This window comes from Anabrus simplex, chromosome 1, assembly GCF_040414725.1.
Source record: "Anabrus simplex isolate iqAnaSimp1 chromosome 1, ASM4041472v1, whole genome shotgun sequence".
NCBI lineage: Eukaryota > Metazoa > Arthropoda > Insecta > Orthoptera > Tettigoniidae > Anabrus > Anabrus simplex.
The window spans coordinates 1014470690-1014497260 of record NC_090265.1 but is presented as its reverse complement, the minus strand read 5'-3'; the positions used below and the strand labels follow the sequence as shown (position 1 = coordinate 1014497260).

General features: G+C 37.6%; 1 protein-coding gene across 5 annotated transcripts in view; it reads left to right on the top strand.

The window, feature by feature from the left end:
- fwd (phosphatidylinositol 4-kinase beta fwd) overlaps positions 1-26571 on the top strand; it is a 374395-nt gene that overhangs the window by 250494 nt on the left and 97330 nt on the right. For all 5 annotated transcript variants that reach the window (XM_067136952.2, XM_067136953.2, XM_067136951.2 and 2 more), the window contains exon 10: positions 24011-24229. In XM_067136952.2, coding sequence (XP_066993053.1) covers positions 24011-24229 — 219 coding nt within the window. The remainder of the gene's footprint in view (positions 1-24010; positions 24230-26571) is intronic.

Below are 26571 nucleotides of genomic sequence, written 5' to 3'. Positions count from 1 at the left end.
AAAATTTTGTAGAAGCCTCAATTTTTAACTTATCAGTGGGGTGATTAGCTTAAAATGTTTATAAATGTTGGTTGTTTATAAATCTAAATGCAAATGTAAAATCCTACTATTACGTTCAATATTATTTTGAGAGAAAACAAAATTACACTTACGTGCCCATGCATGCATTATCTTTATACAAAGTAAAGAGCCCAAAATAATAATATTTCCTAAAATCTGTAGGCAACTAATACATGTAACTTCTTAGAAGTATATAAGTTGATATTTTAAAATACTTTCCAAACCTGGAATGTGGTGATAGTTAAATGTTTTCTACTGGTCATTTGTGATGCCGATTTGTTTAACTATCTGCACTAACTCTACTGGCACAAAAGTTTCTAAAAAATCAATTATTTTCGGGTTGTCATCAAACACTACTTGGCCCTCAGAGCCTGTCACAGTTATCTGAAACTCTAATGAAGAAAAGTAATCCATCCGCCACGAAATTAGCGATAAAATAGCTTTTGTACTTGTCATGTTTTTCTTCTTTAGTTTAGGAGGAGGCTCTGTTTCTCTCTCGCATACAATATTTTTGGCACTCTCTCTATCACTTTCACTTTCAAAATCGCTTAACAATTCCTTAAAATGATTATCTCTGTCACCACTTTCCGCTGTGGTTAATAACTGAAAGATACTGTGATCCGAAATAACATCGCTGCAAGAACAACTAAATTGTTGTTCCGCCATGTTTGTTTACATCTCAGATGAACTCCACAGACTACAAAAAGCTAAGTTACTTCCCGAAGCTGTAATCTCTGATCAGTTAGTTCTACATAATACCCAACAGATGGCAGAACATGTAAGAGATTAAATTCGCGCTCGAAAGTGAACCGGGAAACTCAAAAAAATTAAAATTCTCGCGCACCGTCTATAGACAGGCGTAGCACTGGTGGACCGGCCGCGTCAGCCCGTCTATAGGCGGGCGTAGCATTCATCAGGTTAAAGGCATCAGTAAGTTTCCAGTGGACTATTGTTCCAACTCTAATGCATGGATGACTGCCCTGATTTTCAAAGAATGGCCGCTGAAGTGGGTAATAGGCTGAGCAGTAAAATAGTTAAGGTGTTGACAACTGTGCAGCACACATTGTGAAATGTGAGCTCAAGAAAATCACTGTGGTTTTCTTACCGGCGAAAATGACTTTAGTAATTCAACCATGCGATCAAGGAATCATTTGCACCATGAAAGCGTATTATCACCATGAAATGCTCACAAGAATCTTAGAAAGTATAGAGGACTCACTTAAAACTAGTGCCAGTGCCCTTGCCAAAACAACCAGCCTTCTCGATGCCCTGCATCTTCTAGCCATGTCATGGTATAATGTCTCATCACATACAATAAGGAACTGTTTCTAGTAGGGGATTTTTAAGAGAGTTACCAGAAGTAGATGAGGATGTTGAACTTTGTCCAACAGGCATAACGGAAGATGAATTTCAGGAATGGATGAACATTGATGAGGGCATCAATTACTGATGCAAAAGATACAGACGACATGTGAGGCAGTTACTTCCGCAGAATTAGATATGAGAGGTGAAGAACACGGAGCAGACGATAGTGATGCTGATGATGACGATGTTGCCGAAACTTCCCCAACACCAACGAATGCTGAAATGGCACAGGCGCTAGATATGAATGGACTTTTGAGAGACAACCAGAACCAAACAACAATTAGAGATTATTTTACATAGCTGAAAACAGTTAACGATATTGCAGTGCTGTGTACCGGTTTCTGTTTCATTGTAGTGCATGTAGGTTATGAATAAATACAGTAGGCTACCTATCAATTTTTATTTTTCGGCTACTGTTATCAGCCGGTTAATGTTATCAAATTATCTGCATCCCAGAGTGATCATAATAAGCGGCGTCCACTGTACATATATATTGCTCTTTGCATAATATACAGTGGTAAAAATAAATGTTGCATATTGCTGGAACATTAATATTGAATGTTGTGATCCAGAAATATGTTATGATATCAATACATTGGTTTGTAATGTAATTCTAGCAGAAACAGTCCATGTTTCTATTGTGAGAGGGCATTTTATGCAGTCTATGGCAACCATGCCACTTTTAAGCATTGCAGTACTGGTGCTGTGTGTCATTACAAGAGTTGTGGTGCTTCAGGATAGTTCAGACGAAAACGTATGATCAGAGGTTCTGTATAGTCACTCTAATGGAGCAGGGAATGAGGCAGATGGACGTCGCAGCGAATGTCGCTGTGAGTCAGAGTGATGTCCCTAGAATCTGGAACAAGTTTCTAGCAACAGAATCAGTTGAGGACCGTCCCAGAAGTGGCCGCAGAGGTACAGGTGTGTAGGACCGATATCTGCGTATAACAGCAAGCAGAAATCCTCAACACAATGTTACACGTCTACGGCGGCAGTTTCAAACAGAAACAGCCACAGGGGTGCAGGTGTCAACACCAACATTACGAAATAGGCTCCATGAGCAGGGATTACATGCTAGACGACCTCTCAAGGCTCCTGCTCTAAATCGGATTTGGAGAGGGGCTCATGTTTCATTGGCACAAAACCACTCTTTGTGGATTAGGCAGCAGTGGAACACAATGCACTTTCCTGATGAGACCCATATCAGTCTCCACCCTGACAGTACTGATATTTGTATATGGAGGCAACAAGGGCAAGGTTGACACTCTAACTGTATCGTATACTGCACCCTTATCAAGGCGGTTCAGTCATGTTTTGGGGTGGAATCATGTATTGCTGCAGGACACCCCTTGTTATGCCAATACCTGGGAGGCCGACTGGTGTAAAGTACTGAGACGACATCCTTGCACGCATTATGGCTCCATTTGGTGAACATCATTAGCACTTATTGTTTCGTTTCAGTCTGTATCATTTATTTTCTTTTCTTAGTTTTAGCACACTGTTTGGAATCAATTATGTTTTTTCACTGAATTTGTCTCAGCGAGTTATTTATTGCTCCATCTAGTGATGTAACTATTGGACATTGTTATGGTTTTTATTTCCGTCATGCCTCTTTTCTTTTTTCTTTTGTTCCTTCATTATGTTTTGAGCACATTTTTAGCTTGTATTATGTAGGTTACTTTAACCCCCCATTTCACTGAAGATGGCTCAAACAAGTCGAAACATGTTTGAATTTTATTGCTCCATCTAATGATGGAATTATGATTTGTATTGAATGAGGAGGATACTTTGATTTTTCCTTTGTAAAGTGAAAATCGTCAATATGGAATGATTCTAATATCTTGTAAAGGTGAAATTAAACAAACAAAATTTTTGGCTGTAATGTCGGATGATACGACGGATGTTTCTGAACTTACTCAACAGGTTATTGTTTTCTGGTATGAAGTAGATGGTGCTGTGTACGAGAGTTTTTTGGGATTCTTTAATCCTGAAACTCAGAATGCAGAAGGACTTGCACAGCGTATTTTAGAGCAGTGAGAAATTGTTTTGAACAACAAAACTGATAAACTTATCGCGCAGACATACAGCAGGGCGGCGGTAATGAGTGATGATGGTGGTGTGCAGACAATAATTAAAAAGTCCTACCAACATGCACATTTTGTGCATTGCCATGCACATCAATTAAATTTTGTTATGTAGAAAGCCGCATCACAGAATCGACAACCCCAAATTTTCTTCAGCATTCTAGCCGAGATACCAGCATTTTTTTCCAAATCGCCTTCACAATTAGCCTTGTTGGACGGCATAAATAAAAGGATCCCTTGCAGATGTTTCTATCGTGAGAACATATTGTATAGCCAGCTACAAATTGTTTTGCTAACTCATTGAATATTCTAAAGCTGCGAATGAATTTCTCCAGGCTATGGATATAGAGAGAAACAAGATCCCTTTATTAGTCAATCAACCTGAAGTCCTGCAGCAAGGAAAGGAAACAATGAGGACATATTTGTAAAAGAGGTGGGTGGCACTATTTCCTGCCAGGCAAAAGAAGGTTTTGCTTTCACTAAACATTTGTCCACTGCGAAGTTGTTCAGTGCATCTTTTTTTGAAGGATCTACTGACTCGACAACTTACCTTCCAGTGAGCTTGATGATACTATTGAGCTCGATGATACTATTGAAGCCTACCTGTTCTTTTACAAAGAACGGCAAAAGATCCACATGGGTTGACGCTTCATACAATATGGTGCCAGTAGGGACAAAAGATCCACATGGGTCGACGCCCCGAACGAATAGCATTGCTATAAATAAATAAAAACCTCTAGCCATAATTGCCATTATGTCACTGTCCCATATATGGGACGTTACGAACACGGTTGTGCAAAGAAAGTGTTTTTTACTAAAAAAGTTAACTAAGTGAGAAGATGCATATTTATAAGAATACAGCTATTTTTACCCTATATATAAAATATATTGAATCTAAAGCACATTTTCATCTGGGGTTAACCTTGATGACATATTAGAAGTTATAGAAGAGAATGGCATGAAAAGGGGTATCATGTAACAAACTGAACTAGTTTTCTGGCCCCCACTCAATACCTGTGATGTTCTCGCTGATGAAGAAACTGAAGATTCTGTGAATACAAACAATCTTCCAGGGAGTCTGCAGACCAAACTTGCACAAGGCAAGAATATTGTTGTCTGCAAGTGGTATGGCAATAGTGTAGTGACCAGTGGTGGCTCACGGATTTCTATTTTGGTAGGGCTGCAGCTAACTTTACAATATGATTAAAGAACACACTTAAATTATCCTTACCATTTATTAAACTTTTGATGAATCAAGCACTACCGATTTCTAGTTTTCAAGTCTGCAATAAATTGTAACATTATATAATGCACAGAGATAATATACACTTAATTTAACATGGCTGTTTCTTTTTTCACTTTCACATTTACTTATACAGAAAATTCATTCTCCTTTACTTATGACAAGCAAAAATGTCAATCACTATGTTGTTGAAATTGATAATACTGTCCATCAGATTCTTTTCTTCACTAATCATTTCCAATGCTGAAAGTCGTTCTGACATTGTACTCCTTAAAAACGTTTTCACTCGCTTCAAAGTAGAGAAGCATCTTTCAGGTTCAGCCATTATCATGGGTGTGGTCACTATTATTCTGAGCAGAATGAATACTTCTGTGCAGCATTCACTAACTCCAGCACCCAACATTATCTCATGCATCTTCATAAGTCCGGAGAGACTTCGGAACTCCTGTCTTTGATATAAAACAGTCAGTTTGGTCACAAATCGTTCTTTGGGCACCATATTGTATGAACCTGCGTGTAATTGGAATGGCGGTAGTGTGGAATGTTGTGTGTGAGGAAAGGAAGATTAAGGACGTCACAAACACCCAGTCCCCAGGCCAGGAATATTAATCATTACAATTTAAAAACCCTGACCTGGCCGGGTTGCTCCCTACACCGCGGGGCCGGACATGGCTAGAGGTTACATGATTACTAAAATATACAAATGTACAGATGTTCTCACATTATTACACTTCTTAACCTTTTCACTTTCAAGTTTTGATGACCAGGCAAACCCTCTGGGCCAGATTATTTTAAAGAAGAGCACCTTTACTGGTAAATTCTTACTGATTACATATTATTGGAATGTATATCCACCCCTTAGCCCCATTTCCCAATATGGGGTCAGGGATGAGGTGAGATTTTGCAGCATGTTTTTACAGTTGGGTGCCCTTTCCGATACCAACATCTGTTGAGAAGATAATGAAGGTGAAATGAATGCTGGTGAATGAAACTCAATCAATACTGATCTGTATTTAGGACAGTTGCCCAGGTGGCAGATTCCCTATCTGTTGTTTTCCTAGCCTTTTCATAAATGATCGCAAAGAAATTGGATATTTATTGAACATCTCCCTTGGTAAGTTGTTCCAATCCCTAACTCCCCTTCCTATAAACAAATATTTGCCCCAGTTTGTCCTCTTGAATTCCAACTTTATCTTCATATTGTGATCTTTCCTACTTTTAAAGACACCACTCAAACTTATTTGTCTACTAATGTCATTCTCTCCAATGACAGCTCGGAACATACGACTTAGACGAGCTGCTCGTCTTCTTTCTCCCAGGTCTTCCCATCCCAAACTTTGCATCATTTTTGTAGCGCTACTCTTTTGTCGGAAATCACCCAGAACAAATTGAGCTGCTTTTCTTTAGATTTTTTTCCTGTTCTTGAATCAAAAATCTGGGTAAGGAAATGGAAGGAATTGGCTGTGGCCTATGAACAGGAACTGTCCTGGCTTTGTTTGGAAGTGAAAAAGGGAAACCACAGAAAACCATTCTCAGGACAGCCTGTGGTGGGGTTTTTGAACCCACTCGCTTCTGAATGCAGAGCATGGCTCCATAGCCATAGCATGTTAACACATTGCTGACCGGATGCTTGAGCTTGTCACATACCCTGTGGACCAGACATCTTTCTACTAAGCATACTAGGGTGCACTTGATTATAAAAATGTACGTAAATATTAAACCAGTCAAGATTTTATCTTTAAAGTTGGTATGAGTACTCAACCAATGCCCCTAGTAGTACTTCAACATATCTAAGATAAGCAAGCAAATGCGTGTTAATTCAACAACACATCATTAATGTTTACACCGTTGTCGTTGTCAGTCACTTGAATAAGCACACTAGGTAAATTACGGCGTGTAGAGGCTTGAATATCACTTCCACTTTCACATTCAGTTTCCACTAATTCATTATCACTATATCCATTTGATCATCGGCATATAATTCTTATCGTCGTCAGCTAACACTGTATTCCGCGGGCGCTCCATCTTGTCATTGACTGAACCGGCAGAAAGAAAGTCGACGTTTCGAAACTAAATCAAAGAATAAAAGAGGCTGTGAATAAAAGAAAAGTGGCAGATATACATCTACTAAGTACTACTAGGGGCATTGGTTGAGTACTCATACCAACTTTAAAGATAAAATCTTGACTGGTTTAATATTTACGTACATTTTTATAATCAAGTGCACCCTAGTATGCTTAGTAGAAAGATGTCTGGTCCACAGGGTATGTGACAAGCTCAATTCTACTCAATGTGCGAGTTCGAAATAGTTCAATATATGGTCAAGAGATGTCACAGGAAGACCGAAAACAATGTCGTGAATATAACCGAGATTTCTCGGGGCCCGTCACCTACCGCTGGCGAGCGTACTACGAGATTTCTCGGGGCCCGTCACCCATGTGTTAACACGCATGGTTACTCATCATCCTCCTTTCCCCTTATCCAGCTTCTGCTGGGTTGGAACATTTATGGCACTTCTCCACTTTCCTCTCTCCCCCACCATTCCTCTTCCATCATTTTGTCCCAATCCAGGTTTCTTCTTCATGCACTCATTTAATTGAATTCATCCACCTTGTTCTAGGTCTCCCTCCCATTCTCTTTCCCTCAAACTTCATCTCCAACATATATTTTGATTTCTTTTCTTCTCCATCCTCTTCACATGTCCAAACCGTGTTAGTTTAGTTTTTCCATACTGACCTCCTTTCTCACATCTTTGTTTCTAAATCTCTCTTTCCTGTCATTCTTCTTAGGTATTTCATTGAACTGGCTTGAATTCTACTCTCCTCCCTACTTGTCTCTGTCCAGATCTCAGCTGCATAGGTCAATATGGGTGCATAATACATTTTGTACATTAACTCTTTTACACTTCCTTGGTACTTCCTTATTCCAGACAAGGTTTCTTACAGTCTGGTAGGTTGCATTGCCCTGTTGCACCCTCTTGCTAAGCTCCATGTCTAGCCTTGTATTCTGCATTAATTCACTCCCTTAGTATTTGAAACTGTCAACAATTTCAAGGTTTTGATCACCTTTCCCTTGTCTTTCTCCTCTTGATATCACCAAGATCTTGGTTTTCTTTGTGCTGATTTATATACCATACTTCAATTTTCTTGTTCAGTGCATCAAGCTGATCTTGTATTTTTTGCTGTTTGTTCCCCAGACCACAGTATCGTCTGAAAATAACAATTTAATCTCCTATTCCCATATGTTTGCTTTGTCTCCATTACAATTTTGTCCATAACTATTAGAAAGAAAAAAAATCGGTGACAGCACGCTCCCCTGTCTTGGTCCAGTTTCATTTTTAAACCATTCTGTCTTTCCAAATGGAGTCTGTACACTGCTGACATAGTTTTTGTACATTGCTTTCACCATTTCTACAGTTTGTATACTCAGTCTCTTTTTCACCATGGTTTACCACACCTTCTCCCTGAGAACACTATCATATGCCTTAGTTAGATCTGTGAATGTCATGACCAGATTCTTTCCATATTTCCAACTCTTTACCATTAATTGCCTCATGCTGAAGATTGGGTCCGCTGTTGAATTCTACTTCTAAAGCCATATAGTTCGTCTTGCAACTCTCCTTCTACCTTTCTTCTCATTCTCTTCTCTGATATTCTTTCCAGTATTTTTACCACTTGCGATAAAATTGTGATTCCTCTATAGCTATCACACACTTTTTTGTAGCCCTTCTTACTGGTATTTTTATTCCCTTTCTCCAGTCTTCCAGCTCATGTTTCTGTTTCCACATGCACTTTAACAATCTGTATACCCATTGTAGACCAGCAGGTCCAGCAGCCTTTATCATTTCAACACTAATTTCATCCATTCCATTCCATACCGCACTCTTCTGTTTCCATCTTTTGTGTAAATTCTTCCCAAATTTTCTTCTCTTAACAATTTCTTACATATCCTTTTTTATCTCTCTTCCATTTTTGCCATGCTTTCTTCTTTTCTTTCACTGCTTCTCTCACCTTCTCAGTCCACCACGGTGTCTCGTTTTTTGTCATTCTCTTCGATTGGCTACCACAGTCACTCTCTGCCCCACTTACAAATGTTCTTTTAAAGTTGGACTATTCATCTTTCACGTTTCCTACTTTAGTAACTGGAATTTGTTTTTTCAGTCTCTCCAGAAATTCTTCCTGTACATTTTTATTTTCTGCACTCTTATTTGGCTATCTCTTATCTCCTGTAATTTTTTTCATTTTCCCCACTGTCATTTTGGCTATTACAACACTTACGATCTCCGTCAAATGCTTCTCCTGCTCAAGCTGTTACATCCATCTGCCCCCATTATTGCCTAGCTAAGCCCAGCCAGTGAGCGAGAGATCCCAGTGTGGACCGTTCGTTCCTGGCTATCCGTTTTTTAGAGGCATTTAGGGGAAAAGGGGTGATGACCAAGCAAAAAAAAAAATTAAAACAACACACATTTATTGACATAAGCATCTAAAAACACAAAAATATCCTTGCTGAAGTTTTATTACAATAGGCTTTCATAATGTTGAGTTCTCCTATGGCAATTACAAATGTAATCCTCGTCCTCCAGTCTTACTGTTCTGGAATGAAAATTAACAACAGATTAGGCCTTCACTGCCTTCAAAAATTAAAGTATTTAAATGAAAGTGTCCAGAGACTTCAATAAGGATTTACACAAATTAGTAGGTAGCTATCTCGCTTATTATTCCATAATAAATTAACTTAAAAGTTCCATTAATTTATAGTAATCTCAGCAGGTGGTCAATGTTGAATTCTGATGAATTTCAATAATTAAAGTGTATAATGTTCATTGATGACACCAGTAGAAATTCTGATTGAAAACCAAAAAGTAATTCTAAAATTTATAATTTTTATTATTATTATTATTATTATTATTATTATTATTATTATTATTATTATTATTATTATTATTATTAATCTCTAACATTATCTGCATAGCATTTTACTTTTATCATCACACGATCGTGTTTACAAATTAGTGTATCTCACTAAATAATTCTCATGGTAATTGTAATACACATTTTCCTGATTGAGTAGATTTCTGATTTATTTTTATTTTTATTATTATTATTATTATTATTATTATTACTCGTTGTCACCTAAATTCAAGCTGATTATGCTGTTTGTGAACCTTAAAATTATGCTTGATTGGCATTTAAAGTTTCAAGTCAGTTGCAAATATTTCAGAATTTTAATAAAAATGCATTGAAAGTTTTCTCATATCCACATGTGAGCTAGATGAAGATTAATTTACAAATCGCTTGCCTTTGCTAAAATGAACTCGATCTTCCATCTAAATCTTTGAATAATGCAAATTAAATCCTAGCCTAGTCTTACTCGACACTAATCTCGTCAAATTGTTCCTTAAGGTGTGCTAAATAAATCAACATGGTGGCAAACAATGTTGAACACAATTCGTGCCGTTGCAATAAATGCACGACCCGATTAAATTACATTAAACAAAGAAAACATGGAAAATATTCATAATTACAACAACACACACACACCACATTCACAAAAGGTAACACGTAATTTTTATATACACAATTTACAACGAATCCTACCCTTATAAATTAGTTAATTATTTTGAGCATGGTTACGTCAATGATATCTGGAGGATGAAATCTTGTCTGGAAATATCCTTACTCCAATAGTGGCTAGTGATTGAAATTCGTGGTATCACTTGAATGAAATACTTATTTAAACAGCAACGGAGATTCATCTAAATTTCTGAAATTAATTTGAAGATTCTAATAGAATTCCATAATCATCACCATCACATGGGTTACAAGTCGCAAATGTAGCGTTCGTGAGCCTTAATCACATTTTTACTCCCTATTCATGAAATATATTCAACATGTGCTCCACTTGTAATAAATCACATTGTGCTCCCAAAGACACAAGTCGTTCACTAATAAATCCACCAATTAATAAATTATTCAATTAATATCGCGCAGGATTGCCGTATTCAGGGCGCATCATAAATTAAGCACATTAAATCTCACATATAAGGAATCTAAAATAATTTATAGCTCACGACTGTTTAATTTCATTCTTAACCCGATCTTTACTTAATTTTATTATTATTTAAGTGTTTATTAGATCTATCAGTCCTCCTGAAATATCATGAAATTAGATGACTCGATCCTAAAGAATGTAAGTGATCTGAAAATGACACTAAATTTGACCCTATCTCACAAATTTTACAGGTAACTCCAGTCCAGATTATTTCCAATATTACAGGTAAACAAATGAGCTTTATTGCGTGGTTAGTGATTTTTAAATCTGTCTAAATCCTAGGTATGAGAACTCATTCAAAAACAGACTACACAGCTAATCTAATAGGTTCCAAATTTGTCACACACATGCAACTCGACTACCATGACACCTTAAGAAATGGAAAATGAAATAACTCAATCTACTACAAGAACTAATAGAGCTATGATTTAGAGAAGAAAGCTCCTCTAGCTTTACAAAGATGAGAAAGAAAATAAACAGTTAAATGGTACTCAAGTTTTGTTGAGGTTCGATTCCAGGTTGAAGTCAGTCATTCCGGCATTTTCCCGGTCAGTCACCCTCTCTGACCAGATGCGCATCACATACTTAGAAGGTCATGGAGACACAGCAGTAGACGTCCTACGATGAAATTAAGATGCACATTGTAGAGGAAGAATCCATCTTGATGTACACCGCGATTCACTGGGATGAATTCCGTCATGCTCCAGAAGTGTAGGCTGTAACTAATACAACAAATATTAAAATGTGTACACACACGTTGGAGTACTTAATGTTCTCGTGGAGAAATAAAATAACTTGGTTCACTAATGCTGAGATTCACTCCATAAGACTTTGATAATAAATTGCACTAATTTTAGCAGAGCGGTTGCCTGCTTGCATGGCAGAATTCTCTTCCCACATGGTTAGCGTTGACCAGAGCAGAGTAGCAGCGTAAAGCAGCAGAGCAGAGCAGAGCAGAGTAGAGAGTGATTTTCTGCGAACATGACATTTTAGAGTCTTCGCTCGGAAGGTGTGTACTTTTTTTTTTTTTTTTTTTTTTTTTTGCTAGTTGCTTTACGTCGCACCGACACAGATAGGTCTTATGGCGGCGATGGGACAGGGAAGGGCTAGGAGTGGGAAGGAAGCGGGCGTGGCCTTAATTAAGGTACAGCCCCAGCATTTGCCTGGTGTGGAAATGGGAAACCACAGAAAACCATTTTCAGGGCTGCCGACAGTGGGGTTCGAACCTACTATCTCCCGAATACTGGATACTGGCCACACTTAAGCGACTGCAGCTATCGTGCTCAGTCGTTTACTTTTTAGAGACGATCATTGGTTCACGGGGTCTCTTGTAATTGGCTGTGACTGTTTCTTGAAGTTTGCTCGCAGCCCAGGTCATTGGCGCGTGGCTTGCTGGAAACACCAGCTCGTCACGTGATCTACCGTGCACTCAGTCGAACACGGATCAATACATTGTCCTTCTAAACAACAGAATTAAAAAAAACCAGTTTGGTGCTCGCCCATAGCTTCCCAGATGATGAATACAGCTCCCGGTGAACAATAAAACTTTTAATGTTAACTTGTCGTAAATATTCTAAAGATAGCCAAATTTGAAGGGGACACATCTATTGTCAGAGATTTGTCGTTTCCACCAGAAAGTAATCAATTGCTGTTTTATTTTTCTGTCACCCCAGCCATGTATGGTAATTTTCCTGCTGTTTTTCTTCCCAAACCATGTGTTTCCCACAGTCATAGAACAGGCTTTTAGGATCGCCATGACAAAGGCTCATTTGAATAAAGAACTTAACATAATCTGTTCAATGGCTAAGGCTAATGGTTTTAGTGAATGCTTTATTGAACGTATTATCAACAAGTTTAGGTACTGTTTACAAACCACTTTGCACAAAGACAGACCTAATCAAAAGGCATTTGCAATATTTACTTATAATAAGGATATATATAAGTTTATTAATGTTTTCAAGAAGCATAATGTCAGGGTTTCGTTTCTTCTCGATAATAATACAGTTGTATTGCATAATTCAGCCTCAGTCAATAGATTGAACCTTCCAAATCAGGTGTGTATAGATTTAAATGTAACGACTGTGGGTGCAATATCTATGTCAAACAGGATGAAACTTTAAAATTAGATATACAGAACATACTAATGCCATAAAATATAACAGGTTTTCTGCGGTAGGCCAGCATATGTACGATCTAAAGCATAATTCACTTCTTTAGAACAGGACATTGAGGTCTTGCAGAACTTAGGGAAAGGAAGTTTGCTGGATGTTATGGAGTGTTGCTATATACACCTGGAACAGTATTTTAATCCAAACCTTAATTTAAATGAGATTTCTGAAAAATCAAATTTTCTATTTGATTTCCTTATTGCGTTTTTAAAAAACTTACATGTCCCGGTCAATAGTTTGGTGTTTCATATTATGCGTAATAGCTGTGCTAGTTGCTTCTTACGACCATGCCCTCCAGAGCTCCAGCAAATTGCCGTTCCTCAGTTGCTCCTCCCACTTTCCTCTACTTCTCCTCTTCAATCCCAACCAACCTTGGACACTTGATTTTTATCACAACACTGCTTGCTGTGCTTAATTGCGCTTCGCATGGACAGTGACCTTTTGAGGTGAGTCACGTAAAAACAATTACGTTATAAGATGCAATTTTATATCTTCAGTGAAGTGATAGTTTATTACATTCTTATTATTACAGGTCCGCATTGAACTAGGAACGTTGTTCTTGATAACATCTCAGTGGACTTATTGCTCGTTTCCACCCCATTAGGATTGCTCCATTAAAGAGGACACTGTAGTTTTTATTGAATTATTTTGACTACGATACTACATCAAGTGCAATAAATTAAGCACATCGTGCTTCAAGACTATTCTATTTTAATTTGTTGTTCTTTTAAATTCGCTTTATAATATAAGTGAGCAAACTGGTTTGCATATGTTTTCATCAGTTTATGGCATAAGACTCGCAAGTCTTGGACTTGTAGAAAACATGAAATTAGAGACAGTATATTTTTAACACAGTTTCATGTTGTTAATATGGTTTTAAATTGTGATCAATTTGACGTTGATAAACTTATGTGATTGTCAATTTTTCTACAAACTTCTATCAGCTGATGATGACACAGAAGGGCGTCGAAACTAGTACTGAATAAGGTGGACCCAAGTTATAATAAAGGTTGTAATTCCATCCTCTCACAAAACTGAACTTGTTTCTCTCCTCCATTCCTTTTCTCATTTGTATATGGTCCGATGATTACTTCGTTTTTTCCTGGTCCATTTCTCACCTATGCATTTAAGTCTCCCATGATGATCTCTTCCACATCAGTTATCTCCTTTCCTAGTTTCTCCAGGAATTCCTCAGTATCCTCCACTTCCTGTCCTTGGTGCATACACTTCTGTGAAGTTCTTCACTTCGTTAGTAATTCTCAGTCTAAATTTCATTATCCTATTGCTGAGGTACTCTACCATATCCACATACTCTTCTAGCTTTTTCAAAGTGATCAGGCCCACTCCATGTTTCACCTCTGTGTCACCACTGCAGAATAGTGTATATCCTTTCCTCATTCTCCTGTTTCCTTTCCCCTTCCATTTAACTTTGCTCAACCCTATCATTTCTATATTGTCTTTCTCCATAAAAACCACCACTTCTGCTTTTCCTGTTAGGATCATAAGGTTGATAATGCCCCCCTTCATGATGTTGGCTACTGCTCGCCCATTTTTCACAGTTTCCCCAGTGCCCAAGGAAGTGTGCGTCGCTTGCAAAGGAGACGCTCTAACCTTTTCCGAGGCAAGTTCAGAAGTACCATATATATATATATATATATATATATATATATATATGCTGTTATTACAGTGAGGTCGCCACTCAGAGGCATTTTATGCCTGCTGCCAGGTGTAACTTTAGGCTGCTCCTCAGGAGTACAGATGCCTTTTGCAACTGCTTCACTGAAGTACGGACTTTGCTGACAAAAGGAAGTTCTTCAGTTTTATCTGCCATTGGAATTGGGGTCATCTTCCGCCATCTAAACCGTTGACCATGTTCTCCTTTCCAGTGAATTTATGTGTCATTTCCTACATTTCCTTCACCTTGCCTCGAAAGGGAGGGCTCCTCTGCCTGTAGCCATTGATCTCCCACTTTGGGTGTCAAGTCTCGTAATGGCCGCTTGACCCGTGGCCAGGCAATCGCAGGTAGTACCATCAGCTGTCACGGTAGCAGGATGATCCTGACCTGACGTTCTTAGATGATGATATTACTGAAATATCGTATAAAATTGGTGATTCCAGAACGGTATCATCAAAATCATGAACATTTGAGGGAAAAAAGGTATCTGAGGAGGTGGTGACAATTCCTCATCAAATTCATCACTACCACTTCGTCTGACACTTTCTTATTATTGAATATAGTCCCCTATATACAGTATGTGCTGCTTCCAGAGGGATATGATTCTGAATTCCGGAAAGTTGGTGTTGTGCATGTATTGAATAAAAATTTCAATAACCGAATGGAAAGACATGTCCAAAATATCTGTTTCATCAACCAACAAATTCAAACTCGGTGAAGCTAAGAGGTTAACAGTACAGCCGAACACAGGTCTAGTTGGAATTTACTCTTTCTATGCATTTGAACCCTTATGTGAGCATAGGTTACTAAAGAAAGGGTATAAATACGAGTCAATTTTGAACAGACTATCCCAGGTTTTTTTGCCAGAGTCATATACAGGATGATAAGACATGTCATCCAACTACTTACAGCTATGGGACACAGACTGGATGACCTGCCATTCTACAGATATGTACTGAATATACTTAATGTTGTAAGAGAAGGTGACATAAGTGATACCGATATAATTCATAATGATGTAAGTCAAACACACAGGTGTTGCATAGATTTTTTTTCTATCACACACTTTATTATTAGAATAAGTCAAAAATGTGTACCAGTATATCTATATTTATCGATGGGAATCGTTTTATATTTTAACTAGCCGATGTACTCGTGCTTCGCTACGGAATTCTACATTGCATATGGAATTCTAGTGTACACGTTGTGAGCAAAATTGTTTTAAATTGATTAGATCTTAACATTGCCCTAGAAACGCGACGGGGAAGTTTTTTTTTGCTATTTGCTTTACGTCGCACCGACACAGATAGGTCTTATGGCGACAATGGGATAGGAAAGGTCTAGGAATGGGAAGGAGGTGGCCGTGGCCTTAATAAAGTTACAGCCTCAGCATTTGCCTGGTGTAAAAATGGGAAACCACAGAAAAGCATCTTCAGGGCTGCCGACAGTGAGGTTTGAACCCACTATTTCCTGATTACTAGATACTGGCCGCACTTAAGCGACTGCAGCTATCAAGCTCGGTAAGACGGGGAAGTCACCAAACTTTTCTCATATGAAGATGGAGTTAGGGAATTTTCACTGTAATGGTAGACCCACTTGCATACCATCAGTCACAATCAGGTTGGGGATTTTTCCTTATAACTGTAGACACTCACTCTCCACCTGCCATTTTACATCCTCAGAAAGACTGTCTTAGTGGTTTTCCCAACTGAAAGGAACATACATTACAATGAAGTCAGTAGGAATAGCGCGATTAAAAGCAATGCTTTCATATGAAATAGTCGATCAAATGAAACACCACATATTTTATCACTTTTAACGAACAGGACTCAACACTGCCGATCTAACAGTCGAAAGTTCCAGAGCTGGAATGACCAAGCCGCAGACAGCCGTGATCCGTGAACACTCTTCGTCTTTTTTTCGGCGGGGAGAGGGTCGAATAGTGGCGACTCCCAGGGCAAAAACTATGCCCTTTTACTAATCTGTTTCCTTAGGAGTACCCGATGAGTCGGAAAATATCAATTCACTACAATGGCGGTGGAAAAATTATCTGACTTGGAGGCAAATTTTTCCTCCAAGCCAGAGGAGAAACCCCCTCTTCATTGATGATTTGGAATAAAATGAATGTAGAATTTAATAAAAGTGAAGAGGAAGAAGCTTTTCCTAAGAAACGACTTTCCAGGGTTCAATTTTGAGTTATTTAGTGAATTGCGGTGCTATAAATTGGAATAGGCCTAAATTGTTATTCTAGACCAGATCATACTACTACTACTACTACTACTACTACTACTACTACTACTACTACTACTACTAAGTCAGCCTCTACCAAGCTCGATAGCTGCAGTTGCTTAAGTGCGGCCAGTATCCAGTAATCGGGAGATAGTGGGTTCGAGTCCCACTGACGGCAGCCCTGAAGATGGTTTTCTGTGGTTTCCCATTTTCACACCAGGCAAATGCCGGGGCTGTACCTTAATTTAGGCCACCGCCGCTTCCTTTCAATTCCTAAGCCTTTCCTATCCCATGGTCGCCATAAGACCTATCTATATCGATGCGACGTAAAGCAAAAAAATAATAAAATAAAAAAAATAAAGAAAATAAATCAGCCTCTGCCTTAAGTATGCACACTGCTCATTCAAAACAGTGCCTCAGAGTAGGGATCAAACAGCTGGAATTTTATGATGAACCAGTGAGTTACGTACCAGCAGTATCAGAAAATATATGAACCAGAGGAATGGAATGCTAAAGAAGAATGTTTTCTAACTCTCCAGCTATTTCCCGCTAATATTCAGTCAGGCTATTATACGCGGTACGCAGCAGTAATCCCATCTATCGGAGTTGAGAGGCAGCATAAGAGACAAATAACATCACAACAAACAATGGTCAATGTAATGTTATTGTTGATGAATGTTAGGCACTTTCGATATTGTAGGCCTTCACATTTTGTTTTCTTCCGACTCTGAAATACCACTCATCATAGTCGGTATGGTAAAACTGAATAAAACATAAATGATCGGAAATTGTATTCTTTGTAACTTTTGTTATCTAGTACTTTTTGATAGGACCCAAAACACAGGTGTTTAAAAATTAAATTTTAGGTGCATTCCCCTAAACTACAATTTTATCCAGGGTGAATAAAATTGTTTATAGTTTAGACTGTAGATTATTATTCCCCGACTCTATATACTGATTTTCATTAAATTCTATTAACCCATTTTCTCGTGGCTCGGCGTCGATCTGGACTTGGCAACAAAAATACAAATTCATGAATATCTGTGTTGTTATAGCTGGTACGGTAAAAATGTATAAGGCATAAATGGGTGGAAATTTAATTCTATATAACTTTGGTTATGTAGTATTTATCGATAAGACCACTAATAATATCAATATTCGAGAATAACATTTTAGGCCTTCCCCTAAACTACCATTTCATTCAGCGTGAATAGAATTATTTATAGCCTAGATTATAGTGGCTCATTCTCCGACTTTGTATAACAGTTTTCAATGAGATAGGGCCACTAATGACGTAAATATTTAAGGTTAGATTTTAGGCCTTCCCCTATGCTACCATTTTACTCAGCGAGAATAAAATTATTTACAGCCTAGATTGTATCGACTTATTCACCGACTTTGAATACCAATTTTTATTAAGATAGGACCACTAATAACACAAATATTTGAAAATTAAATTTTAGCCCTTCCCCTAAACTTCCATTTCTGTTAATGTGAATAAAATTATTTATGGCTTAGATTGTAGCGACTTATTCCCCGACTTTATATACCAATTTTCATTAAATTCTCTTTAGTCGTTTTCTAGTGATGCATGTACATACATACAGACAGACAGACAGACAGAAATTACAGAAAAGAAAAAGTGCATTTTCTTTTTACTGTGGACATGACTGATACAGAAATACCATTCTTTTCAAATTCTGAGCAATGTACAGACAAAACTCTTATTTTATATATATATACTGTAGATATAGAATTGCGGTTTTCAAGTGCTTTCCTAGATATGTTAATGTACCCATTTTTGCTTTATTTTGTTTTTACTAAGTATCTTCCATAAAATATTACATTTGTGAGCCATCCATAGTATTTTTTATTGCATTAACTACTAATATTAAAAATTTTTATGCCAAAAAATACTGCATCCATTTTTGTTTGTGCTATAAAATCCAAGGCATTTACATCTAAACAGATAACAATGACAAGCAGTAATATGATACCTGTCAACATATCTAAAATGTTACAGGCACGTATTCGAACAGCTGTGAGTACCAGAAGTTTTTCGCATTTTGGGATTTGGTACCTTTTGGAAATAAGCTCCTCATGTATATATGCTCTGATATTTTGTTTCTGGTTCTGAAGGCTGTTTTGAGATGAAATTTCTTGAAAATATTAGCGATTTTAGAAACTTAATTTCTAAAATTTGTAAATGTTACAAATTGACTACAATCAGAGATTTTCTTTCTTCTCTCATTGCTTTCCTTTTTTTTATCATTTTCTTTTTTTTTTTACATATCATTTTGTCTATCATTTCTGGGTTGTAGCCATTAGCTGTAGCAATTTGTTTTACTATGATTTCTTTCAATTTGTTTTCTTCACTCATGGGATTTTTTAATAATCTATTAATATAGCTCGTTGTAAGCCGCTTGTTTGTGAGTTCCTGGGGTTTGGAGTTTTTGTTGGTGACAGATTGTGTGGATGACCTAAAATATCAGAATCTGTTCTGTTGTTTTTTGTGTATGTGAGTTCCAAGAAATTTAACTTTTTATAGTTTTCTTTTTCCATAGGGAATTTCATATTGCTATCAAGGAAATTTAAATGACCCAGAAGTGTTTCAGGAGTAAATACTACCGTGTAGTCAACATAACAAACCCATCATTTTATTTCCTTCTGATGTATGTCCAAGATGGATTTCTCAAGGTTATTTAAATAAATTTTGGCTAAGAAACCTGATAGACAATTATAGTTTCCTCGTTTATTTCTATAATGGTGTCATATGATGTGAGCGGTATGTATTCCAACATTCCTTCTAAAGAGACCATAGGCTTAATAGAAGAAAAGTTAAAAGAACCAAGACAGTCACATAGAAATTAATGAAACTATAAATTTATTATGTCTAATATTAGATAATTACTTCACTCTCAATGGGAAATATTACCAGCAAAACACAGGTTTACCAATGGGGGGGTCCTCTCTCAGGTTTTTTAGCCAACATTTATTTAAATAACCTTGAGAAATCCATCTGGAACATACATCAAAAGGAAATTAAATTATCTGTTATGTTGATGACACAGTAGTAATTTTTAAATGGAGACCTCATTACTCCTGAAACATTTCAGGGTTGTTTAAATTTGCTTGACAGCAATATCAAATTCACTGTGTAAAAAGAAAACTATAAAAAGTTACATTTCTTGGACCTCACATTAACAAAAAACAATAATAGAATAGTTTTAAATATCTTTAGGAAATCCACGCAGTCCTGTCACCACCATCAACAAAAACTCCAGGAACTCACAAACAAGCAGCTTACAACAGCTATATTAATAGATTATTAAAAATTCACATGAGTAAAGAATAATAATTGAAAAAAATTAGAGTAGTAAAACAAATTGCTATAGCAAATGGCTACAACCCAGAAATGATTGACAAAATTATATGTAAAAAAAAAAAAAAAAAGATTAAAAAACCAATGAGAGAAGAAAGAAAATATCTGATCGTAGTCAATTTGTAACATTTACACATTTTGGAAATGAATGGGTGCTCGCAAAAATGGGCTAACCAACAAATTTGGAAAAAATTAGTTATGTGCTGCCATCAATTGCGGAAGGTTCAAAGTATCTTCTGTGAGTTGGGCTAACATGAGGCAATACTGTGTGATGAGATACAACGCTTTGAATTTGATGCCATTTTATTTAGGTCAATTTTGTTATTGCAAAATCGGGCTAACAGACATTTACGGAGGAGGCCGTAAAGATGGCGTTGCTGTATATGTAGGTTAGCAAACCTTATCCCCATGTATACTATAGGCTGTGGGTGTTCCTTGTGTTTTTGTGCCAGATGAATGGAAGTATTTAGTAAAAAGAGCTAGAGTAAGAAAGCCATTTCAGTAGTAAAAATGACAAGTGATAAGTTTGCCGTGCCCTTGGAGGGGCTCTGGCCTGCCCAGCGACCGCTACTCAGCCCGAAGGCCTGCAGATTACGACGGGTCGTGTGGTCAGCACGACGCATCCTCTCGGCCGTTATTCTGGGTTTTTGAGACCGTGGCCGCCATCTCACCGTCAGATAGCTCCTCAATTCTAATCACGTAGGCCGAGTGGACCTCGAATCAGCCCTCAGGTCGAGAGAAAAATCCTTGACCTGGCCGGAAATCGAACTCGGGGCCTCCGGGCGAGAGGCAGGCACGCTACCCCTACACCACGTGGGCCAGCATCTTTATGTCTAGTTTACTGTATAAAACACCTTTTTTGTATTGTATGATCATAAAATAAAGTTTGGTTATGAATCTAAGGTTTAACTATAGCTAGGTCAACGCAGAAGTCAATTTTCTTCCATTTTTTATATTCCTATTTTTCCAAGCACTTTTCATTTTAATACAGTTCTAATATATGGTATTGATAATTCAAAGGTACTACATCAAGATAAAATAATGAAACGAATATTATTTTTATGGTATAATTTTTGTTTTTTGACATTTGCAAAAGTTGAGTTATCTCTGTTCTGACAAAATGTTGGTTAGCCTGTTTTTGCGAGCACCCATTCAAATGAAGTTTTTAAAATCACTAATATTTTCAAGAAATTTAATCTCAAAACAGCCTTCGGAACCAGAAACAACATATGAGAGCATATATATAAATTGCATAGTATCAACAAAAAGGATGTCTACACCAATTCGGGAGTATATAGGCTCACTTGCGACAACTGCAAAATGATTTATATAGGAAGGATTGGACGAACCTTAAATCAAAGATACCAAGAACATTTCAAGGCAGTAAAGTACAACAGATACTCAGCTTTTGCGGAACACATTTATAATAATAATAATCACAGCTTTATAGGGATCAAAAAGGACATGAAATTAAATTTTAAAGATAATTATGGATTTGAATTAAACACCTGAGAAAACATCGAGATATTCTTGGCACAGGTAAGGAAATCCAGTAAAATTTTAAATGAAACAGTTGCAAGCAACATTTTATTCACAACCTTGATGTGACGTAATGTCATGCACTTTAAGCACGCTCCATACTTAAAGCTAAACGACTCTTCAGTACTTGATCAACAGTCTGAACACGAGGATAAGCCAGCCTTTCCTATGGGATATTACACCTTTTATAACAACATTGTAAGGTTTATACGTATTGCACACTCTTACACTTGGTCTTTCGTTTGCTTATCTTACAGTTGATCTTAACAGGGCTCCTTTTTAACTTTTTAAAAATTCATTTTGACTACACCCTCATGTGGATTTAAATGTTGTAAATAATTTTAACACTGATGATCTCACATAGCCGGCCCCGTGGTGTAGGGGTAGCGTGCCAGCCTCTTACCCAGAGGCCCCGGGTTCGATTCCCGGCCAGGTCAGGGATTTTTACCTGGACCTGAGGGCTGGTTCGAGGTCCACTCAGCCTACGTGATTAGAATTGAGAAGTTATCTGACGGTGAGATAGCGGCCCCGGTCTCGAAAGCCAAGAATAACGGCCGAGAGGATTTGTCATGCTGACCACACGGCACCTCGTAATATGCAGGCCTTCGAGCTGAGCAGCGGTTGCTGGTAGGCCAAGGCCCTTCAAGGGCTGTAGTGCCATGGGGTTTGTTTTGTTTTTTGATCTCACATAACTTAGGCGTTGTTTAGGTAGACGTTGTCTAAGGTGTAAAACCAGTAATCTGCAGTCAGACCTCTGTTTATAATTGAAAAAGGTAAAATCGCTCATACAAGAGAGAGAATCACTTTACCTGAGAAGGAACTGAAAGCAGTATGTAACGGTAGTTGGATATAAAGATAATGTTGAGATAAAGGAGGCGACTAATACTGGATAATTACTGAAATATACATATGATGATAAAGATATTTGGCAATGTGTTGTGGACAATCTAGGGTACTACTCTGGGGGTTTACCGTAAAGGTTACTGTACTCTGTGAGAATAAACATTATGTAGTATAAGGATTTCATGGCTGAAAGTTTCCTCGCTTTGTATTCTACACCTAGGAAACTTACTCAGTGTTATTCTTACATTCCACAGCACCTTACAATCCTCGCTCCCATCTGTATATATCCCCTGGTAGATCCTGCATTTGTGCAAAGAAAATAGTTCCTGTGACTTATGCACCATACATTGCATTTTTGGGGTTCTGTGGTATATCTTGAATTTCATTGTTACTAATGTAGTCACTTGTTATGAATTCCTCTATTCATCCCAAAACTCAGTTCAGAAAGTATGTCATTCCCTTTGTATAATGCAGACAGCTTATGACACCAGAATTTGTATACGATTCTGCTGTTTCTGTCCAATGACCCCTTCATATTGTGTGTTGGATAGGACAGATATTGATTGTACTTAAACTAAAAGGATTGGATTCGTGTATCATTATTTAAGATATTTATTTATCATATGGCTCTTAGTGCCAGGAGTATCAGAGGACATTTTCAGCTCTCCTGCTGCAGGTCATTCTAGTTGACGTCCATGGGCTACGTACGCATCTGGATGTGGGATGATGATGATGAGGAAGAGGAGAGGGTGAATCACATGTCGGCACATAGCCTTCTCAAGTCAAATAATACCAAAGAGTCTGCTTCAAGACTGTCGCCACCCGATGGACGAATGAACCGCCATCAGCAGTGCCATATGCCCTCACTCCATATGAACAGTGGGGAGAGGTTTGGAATTGAATTCAGGATGTCAGACCATGTAGACTTGACGCCTAAACGATCATGGCTACTAGGCAGGCTATTTTTTAAAGGTTATAAGGTTGGGAACTACTGTATAATGACAAGTTAATGACAGTGGCTATTTTTTATTGACAATTGTAGTGTGGGAGTTATGCATTAAGACAAACATGATCCTCCCTTGAAGGATTATAATTGTGGTCACCTATGGACTTTACCAGTGCTCTGTATGCATTGTATACTTTGCTATATATTTATTTTTTAGAAGCTCAGCGACAGGACAATCCATAAACAACTTTTGCTTCCATCTAAGTCAAATGAACCATTCTATTCTCCACCACTCCACCAATGTATTATATTTATTTCATTGAATCCTGTCACACTTTTGAGAAAAGTCTTGATTTCTGTTCATGACTTTTGAGTTTTCATAGTATGTTTACCTGGTGTTCATACTGTTTTTCTTCTCTTTCTAGGATACTCTGCTTGTCAAATGACAGTGGTTTAATAGAACCTATCTTGAACACTGTATCATTGCATCAAATAAAGAAGCATTGTCAACTTTCTTTACTTCAGTATTTCTCAAGAGAGTATGGACCACATAATTCAGAGGCATTTCTCACTGCTCAACGGAATTTTGTCCAAAGTTGTGCTGCTTACTGCCTTATATGTTATTTGGTGCAAGTTAAGGACAGGTAAGAGAAGTTAATTCTATTTATACCATCAAGACTTAAGTCCAGAATCAAACCCTGTACCTCTGCATGAAGTATCTGCAACAATTCAATTTTGGCAGCATCTTATGTGTCAGTTATGTGCATAGGGGAAAGAAAACAATTTCTAACCTTGCTTATTTGGGAGCATACCTATTCACTTGTTTCACACAACAAATTGTTTAACTTCATATCTGTCTCTAACCTTGTGACTTCCATGTGATATTATAAGATGGCAACTGTCAGTAGAAATGATTTTGTTGATGATGGTTTGACAGAATTTATTATTAATATAAATAAATGATTCTGATGATTATGTTGATTCAAATGAAGACTTGTATTATCCTATGTGTGAGGATGAGGAGGAAGATCCAAACCAATGATAATGATGTAATTAGGCAACTGTGCATTGCTAGAATATGCGATAGTGGTAACAAAGACACCATGAAACTTGTAAATTACTGTTACTCTCTTGGACATATGTATTGCAGGCAATTTGGGACATTTTATTCACAAGGTGATGATTACTGTACTGATATTTTCTCTTTTCAAATTTTACGTATGTCATCTCAATGTTTTGAGTTTTTTTTTTAATTCACTGTTCATGAATCCATATTAGTAGTATATTCATTCTTTTATCATCATGCTAAGGATAGTCATGGTCAAAATATTGGTAGTTATTAACTACAATAGCCTTTTAAACAGAACCTGCAGTATGCTGTAAATTGGTCTGGCATTCTAGGCATATCCTGTGCATACCTGCCAACCCTTCCGATTTACCCGGAAACTTTCCGGTTTTTAACTCTTCTTGTAATTTTAACTTATCTTCCGATTTTCCTATTTATTTTTACTTCCTATTTTTGACCAGTATAACGTCTAGTACGGCCAATACTCTTCCCCTAAAATAAATTCTTATCTGCTTGTGTAATTTACGAAACCTCATTTTCAAGCATATTTATTTGATGCTTTATTTCATAAGTGTTACGTCAGGCGCCTTCGTGTATCGTGTTTCCCGCTCACCACAGCTGCGTGTGCATCTTATATAGCTGGGGATTCGGGGCGGCAATCGTCCTGTAAGCAAGACAGGCTGGCGCATGCTAGCGACTCAGTTAATCGGGGTGAAAGCGAGTTAGTTATTGTTGTTCGCACGCTGTTAACATCGTTTCTATGCATAGTTTCTTCGAAGTTGTAGGCCACTTGTTTTTTTCTTGCATTTCTATGCTTTCCTCCACTGCCAAAGTCATATGTTATTAATGTATGGGACGTATTGAATTGTTTTATATGTGGTAGTTTCGCATATTTAAGTGCATAATTTTAATGAGTTGAATGTTTTTAAAGTGGTTGTGTCGGTGACAGATTCAGGTACTTTTCTCGTTATGGCCAAAAAATATAACAAACGTTATCTCCAAGTGTTCAGAGATACTTATAAATTTCCGTTCATTTTACCATCTGATAAAGAAACTATCGTATTCTCTCGCGTAATTAACGCCCTTGCATAATTTACGCATCCCAATATTTTTGGGTCCAAGTGGAGAAAAAAAATGATCACATATTTGACACACCCACAACTTCGAACATCCATCACGCAGCTCCGGATGCATTTCAAAATAAAGATGTCAACTACTCAAGTAGCAGGCTTCCTATTGTGAAAGCGGGCATTCCAAATACAGGGCAACGTGCTGTTATTAGCCAGCAGGTAATCCCACTGCACTTAAATGTTACGCAACGTTGGATAAGCCATTTCTCACGAAATGCAGTATTTTAAAGAATGTGAAATAACCGTTGCACATGGAATCAGTGTCTCGGATTTGATTAATTTTATGAAGATAAATGGACTTCCTCTTCGACGAAGAACATCATCATGCCAAAAAATGACAAATTATTAAAACCATTTTCATCGCTTTGTGATTAAGAAGCGTAAAATGAAGGAATATAGGAACCGCAGATCAGACGCCAATCAGTTTCGATATGCCACAAAGTCAAACAATCGATAAGAAAGGAACATACAGTGTTATCGTACACGCTACCGGAAGCAAAAAACAACGATGTACTGCAATGCTTGCTGTAACTGCTGATGTCAGAAAGCTTGCAGCTTACATTGTTCTAAAACGAAAAACAATGTCTAAAGCAAAATTTCTGCGAGTAATCCATGTTCGTATTCAAGAAGAAGGGTGGATGGACACGTCACTCGTACAAGATTCGATACGAACGGTATGGGGTAATGTACCAGGGTCCCTCCTTCGATGCCCAGCCCTTCTCGTGTTGGACAGTTTTCCTTTTTTGCTGGTATGTCATTGTTGTGACATTATATGAATTGTACTTTTATT